At 39.8% G+C, this 12,788-nt stretch overlaps 1 protein-coding gene across 2 annotated transcripts in view; it reads right to left on the bottom strand.

The window, feature by feature from the left end:
• Positions 1-4,768, bottom strand: part of vegfaa (vascular endothelial growth factor Aa) — a 12,371-nt gene extending 7,603 nt beyond the window's left edge. Inside the window, exons 1-2 of one of the 2 annotated variants that reach the window (XM_053651962.1) lie at positions 4,037-4,768; positions 779-818 (exon numbers count right to left, since the gene is read on the bottom strand). In XM_053651962.1, the coding sequence (XP_053507937.1) occupies positions 779-818; positions 4,037-4,102 (106 nt within the window). In that variant the 5' untranslated portion in view covers positions 4,103-4,768. The remainder of the gene's footprint in view (positions 1-778; positions 819-4,036) is intronic. The other variant, XM_053651963.1, reaches the window with a different exon arrangement.
• Positions 4,769-12,788: the final 8,020 nt, after the last annotated feature.

Genomic DNA, 12,788 nt, shown 5'->3' with positions numbered 1-12,788 from the left:
CACACTACAACACACATTACACACATTAATCACATTACAACACACACTACACACATTAATCACACTACAACACACACTACACACAATCACACTACAACACACACTACACACATTACTCACTACAACACACACTACACACAATCACACTACAACACACATTACCACACTACAACACACACTACACACAATCACACTACAACACACACTACACACATTAATCACACTACAACACACTACACACATTAATCACACTACAACACACACTGTGCTCTACACACATTCCCACACTACAACAAACACTGTGCACTACACACATTACCACACTACAACACACACTGTGCACTACACACATTACCACACTACAACACACGCTGTGCACTACACACCACTTTACAACACTGTGGACGATGTGAGTGAAAGTATCTTGCTATGTGAACGTCAATTCTTTGTTTTGCAAAGTTTTGCACTGAAGCTATGAGGCTCAAGATACTTTGCCTGGTTGTGTGAGGGTACACACACACACACACACACACACACACACACACACACACACTCATTTAGTGCTCATGCTAAACTGGAGGCTAAACACTTCTACATTAGGATTACAGCTTCAGCACTAAACTACAGAAGCAAACTACAAACACCAACACACATATATTGGATTTGTCATGAGTGTTATAACATGACTGCAGTTCCTCACACACTCACTGGGGGCAGCATCCTTAATACACACACACACACACACACACACATCATCTCACATTAATTACTCACTCACCTTCATTCTTGCTTTTTTCCTCCTTTGGTATGTAAGCCGCCTGCCAAGAGAAAACAAACATGATCAGTGTGTATGTGTGTGTGTGTGTGTGAGTGTGTGCGTGTGTGTAGCTGTGCATTCACTAAATCAGGTATTTGCATATTTAACACATACACACGCATTTCACTATTTCTGTGTTTCTGTATTCTCAAACACACACAGTAACACACATTAACACACACTAACATACTGTAACACACACTAACACATTGTAACACACACTAACATACTTTAACACACATTAACAGACACTGTAACACGCACTAACACACACTAACACACATTAACACACTAACACGCACTAAAATACTGCAACACACACTAACTCACATTAACACACACTAACATGCACTAAAATACTGTAACACACACTAACTCACATTAACACACACTAACATCCTTTAACACATACTAACATGTACTAACATACATTAACATACACTAGCACGCATTAACATACTGTAACACGCACTTGCACGCATTAACACACTGTAACACACTTACGCACTGTAACACGCACTAACACACTGTAACATGCATTAACACACTGTAACACACACTAACACGCATTAACATACTGTAACACACTAACACGCATTAACATACTGTAACACGCATTAACATACTGTAACACACACTAACATACTGTAACACACACTAACACACACTAACACACTGTAACACGCACTAACACACTGTAACATGCACTGACACACACTAACACACTAACACGCACTAACACACTGTAACACCCACTGACACACACTGTGACACTCACTGTAACATACACTAACACAATGTAACATACACTAACACACTAACATACACTAACACACTGTAACACACACTGTAACATACACTAACACACTGTAACACACACTGTAACATACACTAACACACTGTAACACACACTGTAACATACACTAACACACTGTAACACACACTGTAACATACACTAACACTGTAACACACACTGTAACATACACTAACACACTGTAACACACACTGTAACATACACTAACACACTGTAACACACACTGTAACATACACTAACACTGTAACACACACTGTAACATACACTAACACACTGTAACACACACTGTAACATACACTAACACACTGTAACACACACTGTAACATACACTAACACTGTAACACACACTGTAACATACACTAACACTGTAACACACACTGTAACATACACTAACACACTGTAACACACACTGTAACATACACTAACACACTGTAACACACACTGTAACATACACTAACACTGTAACACACACTGTAACATACACTAACACTGTAACACACACTGTAACATACACTAACACACTGTAACATGCACTGACATACACTAACACACTGTAACACGCACTGACATACACTAACACACTGTAACACGCACTGACATACACTAACACACTGTAACAGATGCTTTTTTGCATCTTGGGTTCTTGTTCTTTATCCACTCCAGTGTAGCTTTAGTATTATGCTTAGTGTTATTGTTCTGTTGAAAGGTGAAGCTCCAAAGTCTCTCACAGACTGGCATGAGATTTCTTCTAGAATTGTTCTGTATTTGTCTCCATCCATCTCACCATCAACCCTGACCCAGTGTCTCCGGTCTGTGTTTATTCTGTGAACAACTTCTCCATTTGACCTGTGGATCTCCAGCTCCTTCAGAGTTCTCCTTGTCCTCTTTGCTGTGTCTCTGACTAATCCGCTCTTTACCCGCTTTAGGTGGACGCTCTCCTCGAGGCAGAGTCGGGCTTCTGTTGCATTCTTTACATTTTTTAAATAATGGATTTAATGTCACTCTGTGGAATGTTTGAAGCCTGTGATTTCTTATTGATGTTGCTCCAGAACTTAATGCCCCAGCAGTCTGTTCACCCCTTGGTCTTCATGATGCTATGTGTTAAAGTATGTCCTCTGACAAACTGAGTTCTTCCAGGAACAGGTGAAGTTATACTGAGATCACATGACACTTTAATTACACATTTCAAATCCTGATTAAGACCATTTCAGTTCCAGACTGTAACACTATAACTGTCCGGGGGGTAAATACTTATGCACAGCACTGTAGCATGCTAAGCGTGACACACTGGTGTAGCTATAGCCTGTTAGCTCTGCTAGCTTAGCTACTAAAGTACTGTTCTGTAGCAGCAAACTGTGCACTGAGACGAGGTGTTTAAATAAAAGCCTGGTGATGATGTCATACAGGTAGTTCATACAATCATACAGATTGTGATTGGTTGATCAAATATAACTTATATAACTTATATAATATAACTTGCCATTGTTGATTCAGGACACCTGTCATTCAGGGTTCGTGCAGATGTGCGCGCGCGCGCACACACACATTTGGGATATGGGGTGGGGATATGGGCCCACGCATCCATTCACGCACTGAACCGAGTGGTGGTGATTCAGTAATTCAGTGAGCACACAGGCTTTAGTGTCTGGTGTGCGGTTTGGGACGCGACCCGAATGTAAACCAGGACGTATGGAGCGGTGTGGTGCGCGTTCCTGCGCGAGCTCGTGTCTCCGGTCTCCCGTTAAATCCTTATCATCGGCGTTTTCTCACGCTCTCTCTCTCTCTCTCTCTCTCTCTCTCTCACACACACACACAGACACAGGGCAATAATATGTACATTCGGTCTAGCGCATTTTATTTTATTTCTTACTTTTTTCTTTCTTCTTTTTTTCTTCCTTTGACCCAGGGTGACGTAATCTGGGAGTGAAGTTGCTAAATTAGACTGTGGTGTGATTGGACTGGTCACACACCGAGCTCGCGCAGGATAAAATTAGTGCGCCGCGATCCTCGGTGTCGCTCATTATGCTCATTATGTTAATATAATCTTGTAAATTATATATATATTAACATTATCAGTCCTCTATTATGTTACTACAATATACAGAATATATGCGTTCTTTTCCTACCACATAGGCCACTACACTACTATAGGACTCGAGGGGGGGGGGGGGGGGGGGGGGGGGGGGGGGTAAAATACACCGGGTCGTAAATGAACGATCTCAATCCTCAGTATATCCCATCACTTTCATTATTCCGCTTTGTTTCTGTAATAATGAGCCTAATGATGGGCAACATACTGTTCAGTGTGTGGTTAGAGTGTGTAGTGTGTGTAGAGTGTGTTTTCTATATAACCAATAATAAAATTAATTGATGTACATTGTGAATGAAATATTAATTAGACTCACCTTCAGAGCCGAGGCGTTCAGCAGCGCTGCCAGAAATAACTGAGCCCAATAAACCATAAAGTTCATGGCTGAATTTCCCAAAAATTAAATCTCAGCTCACGGGCTCTCAAACAGAAACCCTTCAAAAAAAACAAAAACAAAACAAAACAAAAAAAAACAAAAAAAAGTAAAACGTGGTGAATAAATAAAAGTTAGAGTGTGTGACCTGCAGCGGCAGTGAGAGTGGTGAAGTCCGGGGTCATAGTAACACCTCCATGTTCACACACTCTCTCACACACACCTGAGACTCGGATCCTCTGTGCGCAAAATTAATTATAAAAAAAAAATCCACGGTTATTAAATCCGGGTTCAGTTCCACATAATCCACACCGGAGCCGAGCACCAAATCATCAAAAATATATCTTTTATATATCACAGATTTATTAAAGAGACAGAAGGTAAAGTTTCCTCGAGCTCCAGGTGCGATTTCCGCTCCGGTACCGCGATACACCGTTTAGTACAAATTAAACCGATCAAGATTCTCCATCCGGTAAAAGCCGCACCTCAGAGCTGCTTCCGTTTCATTCTGCACGTCTCCACGGGCGCGCGTGTGTAAAGAGATTCTCCCGTGCAGTGTGTGTGTGTGTGTGTGTGTTTGTGTGCGCGCGCAGTGGTGTAACGAGTGTGTGCGAGCTCCGTGGTTCCTCTCTGCGCTCCTCTCGCTCTGTACAGCGACGCGATCCAGACACTGGATCTTGACGGAAACAAGCTGCGATCTCATTGGTCGCAGAATCATGTGTCGTGACGTCACGCACGGCGCACGAACCGAATCAGTCGTGCTTGATCGGCGCAGCAGACGAGCAACGCGTCCCACATCGCATGCGCGTGCACTAGATGGTGTATAAGCCTTTGTTAGAGACCTGAGACATGTGCGCTTTTACACGGCTTATTGACGTGTTCAGGATGTGACGTCACTCTGAATTGGGGAGATACCGCAGGGACCCCATAACGCTCAGGGAGAGGGGGCTATTAATCCGCAACAATAAAAGACACTGAGAGTTTAAATATGAAATTAAACATGAAATTAAAAAAAATATTAAATATGAAATTAAATTAATTTATTCATAAAGAAGAACTCAAAATTTAGTTTAATTACATCCAAATTATATCTTTAAAAGATTGAGTGGATTTAATATAAATAATCGCACCTTTATAGCCTAATAATAATAATAATAATAATAATAATAATAATAATACATATATTATTATAATATTATTATTATTATAGTAAATGTAACTTCATGTGTATTTATGTAAATGACACCATCTTAACATAAAAACAATTACATTCACTTCATAAAACTATTAAAATTATACATTCACACACACACACACACACACACACACACCAATGCAGGGTGCTAGCCTGCAACCAGGAGCAACTTTGGGTTCAGCGTCTTGCCCAAGGACACTTCGACGTGTGGGCCAGGGATTGAACCACCAACCCTGTGATTAGTGTACACCCTGCACTACCACCGGAGACACAGCCGTGATAGTGATAGTGTAATAGTGATAGTGTGATTCAGATAATGAACCATGTTAACAGTGTAATGTTGGATGTTTCGAGGTCAGTGTACTGACTGAATTCTGACTAAAGAAAAAACGGATTTAACAGATGAGTCGCTGATTCAGGATAAATGATTCTCTGTGAAAAATCAGTAATTCCACTTAACTGTGAAGTCTAGACTCAGACAACCTGTCATTATACACACAAATCTCCCCGAAACCACATGACCTCTCTAACACACACACCCACACACACACCCACACACACACACAAACACACACACACACACACTTCAGACTAAAACTTATTCACACATTCCATTCAGCAGGCGTTTAGCGTGTAGCGGGTTGTGTGTGCTGCAGAAAAGTTACAGAGAGACGTGTCGGAGCTGCAGACCTCGAGACAGCAGATAAACACAATCACCTCTACCAGCCTCTACAACACTATCTATCACCTTGGCTTTGGTGTGTGTGTGTGTGTGTGTGTGTGTGTTTTGTCTTGGTGTTTCCATGTGACCCAGAGACAAGGATAAGCAGATCACTTTAAGTGCTCTATCTAAACATGACCTCAGAAAAAACTTATAGTGCGTAGAAGAGAAACGGCAAAACTAAAATAATCACAGTACTGTGTGTGTGTGTGTGTGTGTGTGTGTGTGTGAGAGAGAGAGAGAGAGAGAGAGAGACTGTATGTAGCCAGACAAAACAGCAGGACAGTAAATGATTAGAGATGATTTGTGAAGAAGAAGTTCCAGGTTCTTCAGGTTGGTTGGATGTTGTTAGTTGACTGCAGTTTGGGATTCAGATCTGAACTTTGACTTAACTACTGTAGATCATTTTTATTTTAAACCGCTCCTGTGACCCTTTGACCTTGTGTTTGGGATCATTGTCTTCCTGAAGGATGAAATTTCTCCCAAGCATTAGTCTGTCTTTTTTTAACAGACTGAGGCAGGCTCTCCTGTAATATTCCTCTGTATTCTGCTCCATCCCTTCTCCCTTCAATGTTGACAGAAGGCCCATGTGGCTCTTCTTGAGCAATGGTTTATTTCTAGCCATGCCTCCCATACAGTCCTCAGCTCCACAGAGCTCTTGAAATGTTTGTGTGGTGCACCTTCACTCTACTTTTTTAGCAACTGTACTCTCTAACTCCATCAGAGTGACTGGAACCTGAGGTGGGTTTAGTTCAGAGAATGTTGTAATATTTGACAGGTGAAGACCAATTATAAGTCAGTTGTGTCCTGGTTAAAACAATGGGTGCTACTCAGTCAGCTCCTGAGTTCGGCAGTCAGGGCACTGATCAGGGAGGCGGCCATTTTAAGAGCTGTCTCAATCGCAAAGTCCTTCTAGTGCACTGGAACATTCACTCCCTAAAAAATCCCACAATGCACCACAAAATCCCACAATGCACCACAAAAACCAGGAAGCATCGATGCTCATGATGTTCCCTTACTGGAAATGATTTTTTCTCAGCTCGAAAAAAATCAAACTCTCAGCCAACTTTGTCTACAAATGTAAGTTGTTTTGGCTCTCAATTGATTACTTACGTTATGTTCTATATACGGTTTGTTTGAGTCTAAGGACTTTTAAGTGTTTAATGATTTTTTTAAACATCCACTATCCAATCTACGATCCGGCTTGAAGTATCATGACAGAAACGTGTGTGATTAAGCTAACAAACTTATATGACATATAATACTTACATATTTTTATGTAAAATTTTTGGTGTCGTTTTACAACGCGAGTACGTAGTCGTGTCGCCGGATATTCAGTTCTCAGTGTCCCAGTGTGTAATGAGCCAGAGTCCTTACCACTGCCCCAACTCCTGTACACCATATACTCATTCAGTACCTACTGAATTAGGGAGCTGATCAAGACACAACAAATATCTTTTATCTGGAGCTTCTGGAACCTGGGGGGTGAATACATATATATAGCACACACCCTCTGGATTTATTTCACATCTGTCTGCTTCTTTTACAGCTGATTGTTAGATTCTTAGTGCATCTTAAACACTCCTTTGGCATCAGCATTCTGAGGTCACCAAGTTTTTGTTTTTTTATACTAAGTTAACTACTTAATGTTAATTCTGTAAACATAATTAAATATATTATTTCATTTAATAATCACTATTACACATTTATAACCGACATTTACACACTCCTGCTGTTACACAGCATTTTACTTTAATATGTGCTTCTGAATATAGTGTATTAATATGTTTATGCAGCACATCTGGGTTAAATTGCTGCCAGTTACTGAATTCTATCCCAGTTAATTCCCCTAATGTGGGACTGAGTGGGAACACTGAAGCTTTAATCTAAAGCTATAATATTTAATGAATTTATGATTTGTCTAAAACTGAACGTGTATTTGTGGCATTTTTCAAACAGGAGCAAAGAATTGTGGGTCAGAGGATGGACCAGTCACATGATGGAAAACCCCTGGAACGAAGGCTGAATTTCTTTTCCATGTTTAAAAAAAACCCATTTCTTTACTGGCATGATGAGAAACTGGATGAAATAAATTCCAGAACGTATTAAACTCAGACCTCAACATTACCATCACATGAGAAGAGAACACTCCAAGACATGGAAAAAAAGGAACATGGCATTTAAAGTGCAGAACGTGTATGTGATAAACACACAGCTGATAATATAATAATAAATAATAAATAAGACTAAATGTAAGTGGTTATATAAGAGTCACTGGAGAACAAGAAGAACCATGTTGGAACCCAGGCTGATGAAGGAAATGTGATATCATGGCAGATTCACTTGGGTTCTGAACTTTGTGCTGAAACCACTGACCCGTCTTCATAAACCCTCACTCTTAATCCTTACAGGACTTTATTGGTCAGTACGTCCTGTCACGTCTTCACTGTGAAAATATTCAGCTTCGGGTGCTACGTCCATTTGTGTTACTGTGATAATCTACACAAATACGCATTAATGTTTTAGAACTTTCACCTCCATCTGAACACATCACACATTTAAGCTGGAAATATAAACGTGTTTCTGTAAAATTATATTAAATATTCATAAGAAGAGCCGGATGATTTCAATTTTATAGATGTTTATGTTTCATTTCCACTTAAAACACTTAACAGGCCACATTACTCAGGAACAGCTCTTATGCTCTTAAGATCAGTGAGTGTATCTTCTCACACATTCAAATTCAGCTTAATGGTGTTAACAATGCTACACAATACTACACAATACTGTACAATACTACACAATACTGTAAAATACTACACAATACTGTATAATACTACACAATACTACACTATACCGTACAATACTACACAATACTGTACAATACTACACAATACTACACTATACTGTACAATACTACACAATACTGTATAATACTACACAATACTACACTATACTGTACAATACTACACAATACTACACTATACCGTACAATACTACACAATACTGTATAATACTACACAATACTACACTATACTGTACAATACTACACAATACTACACAATACTGTAAAATACTACACAATACTGTACAATACTACACAATACTGTAAAATACTACACAATACTGTATAATACTACACAATACTACACTATACCGTACAATACTACACAATACTGTATAATACTACACAATACTACACTATACCGTACAATACTACACAATACTGTACAATACTACACAATACTACACTATACTGTACAATACTACACAATACTACACAATACTGTAAAATACTACACAATACTGTATAATACTACACAATACTACACTATACCGTACAATACTACACAATACTGTACAATACTACACAATACTACACTATACTGTACAATACTACACAATACTACACAATACTGTAAAATACTACACAATACTGTACAATACTACACAATACTGTAAAATACTACACAATACTGTATAATACTACACAATACTACACTATACCGTACAATACTACACAATACTGTATAATACTACACAATACTACACTATACCGTACAATACTACACAATACTGTACAATACTACACAATACTACACTATACCGTACAATACTACACAATACTGTATAATACTACACAATACTACACTATACCGTACAATACTACACAATACTGTACAATACTACACAATACTACACAATACTGTATAATACTACACAATACTGTATAATACTACACAATACTACACAATACTGTACAATACTACACAATACTACACAATACTGTACAATACTACACAATACTGTACAATACTACACAATACTACACAATGCTACACAATGCTACACAATACTACACAATACTGTACAATACTACACAATGCTACACAATACTACACAATACTGTACAATACTAAACAATACTGTACAATACTACACAATACTGTACAATACTGTACAATACTACACAATACTACACAATACTGTACAATACTACACAATACTGTACAATACTGTACAATACTACACAATACTGTACAATGCTGTACAATACTAAATGCTAATGCAGAATGTTCTGTAATAAACCAGAAAGCGGTGTAATCATAGGTTACTGTAGGTCACCAGCCTGACACTGTATTTAGTTCAGTAGTATGGTGAACTGGGACAAAGCCCAAAACGAGACTGGAACACACACACGCACACACACACACACACACACACACACACACAGAGTCACAACAATTAAACTGTAAATCTGTAACAACTGTGTGTATGTGTGTGTGTAAAAATGAACAGTTGTGTACTTGAAATGTACAGTGAACATCCCTAAAGTACTGAAACAGCCCAAAAGACAACGGAGAGGAACCTAACCGAGGGGAAGTGGATGAGGTGTTTTCCATCTGTTGCTACTTTTGAGTGAATTTCCATCAAAGAAAATGTGACAAGATGTAATGAGCTGAGGTGTGTGTGTGTGTGTGTGTGTGTGTGTGTATGTGATCTGACCCCTGCTCTGGACAACAATAAAGGGACTCAGTGACTCGGTCCTCCTGACTCATCACACTAGGATTATTTATCAGACTCGGGTTAAATAACAGCGCAGTGCTGCTGATTTGGAAGTGTTCCGGGACAGAGTGCATCTCCGCTGCACAACACAATCATCATCATTTATTCCACAATGTCCAGGAAAATGTTTTATTCTAATCTGTTCTGGTCAAACTGAATCATTAGCTCACACATACTAAATTGTCATTATGTATTATTATCTGTGAATTTAAACATCATTGGTTCAAAGTTGTGGAGGGCATTTTGTGACATCATAAAATGAGCGCATATGTAGCTCCACCCCCAAACCTGTTTTATACAGAAGAACTGAGAGACTGCTGGAGGAACTGTGATGGAAATAAACACCTGTATGGCAACTGAGTGGATGGTGTGGAGAGCGATGGAATTCGGCTCAGTGGTGTTTAGGTGTTTTCAATGTGTGTGTGGGGGCGGGGCGGGGGGGGGGGGCTCTTACACAGCACATTAGTGTTTCTCTTTAATTAAACCTGATGAACATGTCAGGAGTCTGAGTGCTGAGTATGATATTAAACTTACCCTCCTGTTCACTAATACGCACGCACATACACACACACACACACACACACACACACACACACACATATGCGCACACACACCCACACACACACACCCACACACACACACACACATATATACGCACACACACACACGCACACAGACACAGACACACACACACACTGACATGCACACACACACACACACACACACACACACACATACACGCACACACACTAACACGCACACACACACACATACAGACACACACACACTAACACGCACACACACACACACACACTAACACGCACGCACACACACGCACACACACACATACACGCACACACACACACACAGACACATACACACACATAAACACACACACACACTCACAAACACACACACACACACAAACAGACACACATATAAACACACACACACACACATATAAACACACACACACACACACACACATATAAACACACACACACAAAATCTATTTGAACAAACCACAAAGATCATCATACACAACACCATATTTGGTTAAAAAAAAAAACCAGACACAGCGTATCATCATAAACACCTCATACCAGCCGTGAGGCATGGTGGTGGTGGTGGTGGTGGTGGTGGTGCAGGGGTGAGGATTTGGTCTTGTTTTGCAGCCACAGGACCTGGGAAACTTGCAGTCATTGAGATAACAATGATCTCCACTTTATACCAGAATATTCTTGAGATAAATGTGAGGCCATCTCTCCTGCAACTTAAACTGGGCTGAAATGGTATCATGCAACAGCACAATGGTCCCAAACACACCAGCTAATCAACATCTGGATAGCTAAAGGAGAAAGAATCGAAGCATTGGAAAGGCCAAGTCAAAGTCCAGACCTCAACCCCATTGAGATGCTGTGAATAAACGAATGTCCTCAAACATCCATGAACTGAAGTAATGTTGTAAAGAAGAGAGGGTCAGAATTTCTCCAAAGCCATGTGAGAGACTGATAAACTCCTACAGAAAACATTTACATCAAGTTATTGTTGCTGAAAGTGTGTGTGTGTGTGTGTGTGTGTGTGTGTGTGTTGTATTCACCATTCCTGGGTGTTGTGTTGTGTAGTATTGTGTTGTGTAGGTTTGTGTAGTATTGTGTTGTGTAGGTTTGTGTAGTATTGTGTTGTGTAGTGGTGTGTTGTATAGTGTTGTGTTGTGTAGTATTGTGTTGTGTAATGGTGTGTGGTATTGTGTTGTGTAGTATTGTGTTGTGTAGTGGTGTGTTGTGTAGTGGTGTGTAGTGTTGTGTTGTGTAATATTGTGTTGTGTAGTGGTGTGTTGTATAGTGTTGTGTTGTGTAGTATTGTGTTGTGTAGTGGTGTGTTGTGTTGTGGTGTGTTGTGTTGTGTAGTATTTTCTCATTTGTAAGTCACTTTGGATAAAAGCGTCTGCTAAATGAATAAGTGTAAATGTAAATGTAGTGTTGTGTAGATTGGTGGTGTGTGTGTGTCAGTGGCCTGTGTGATGATTAAACCTTACACTGCAGTGTGTGAGGTTATGTAGTGTTGTGTTGTGTAGTGTTGTGTAGTGGTGTGTGTGTGTGTGTGTCAGTGGCCTGTGTGATGATTAAACCTTACACTGCAGTGTGTGAGGTTGTGTAGTGGTGTGTTGTGTTGTGTTGTGTAGTAGTGTGTGTGTGTGTGTCAGTGGCCTG

The sequence above is a fragment of the Ictalurus furcatus genome, chromosome 20, assembly GCF_023375685.1.
Source record: "Ictalurus furcatus strain D&B chromosome 20, Billie_1.0, whole genome shotgun sequence".
NCBI lineage: Eukaryota > Metazoa > Chordata > Actinopteri > Siluriformes > Ictaluridae > Ictalurus > Ictalurus furcatus.
This window is presented reverse-complemented; position numbering and strand designations above follow the sequence as displayed.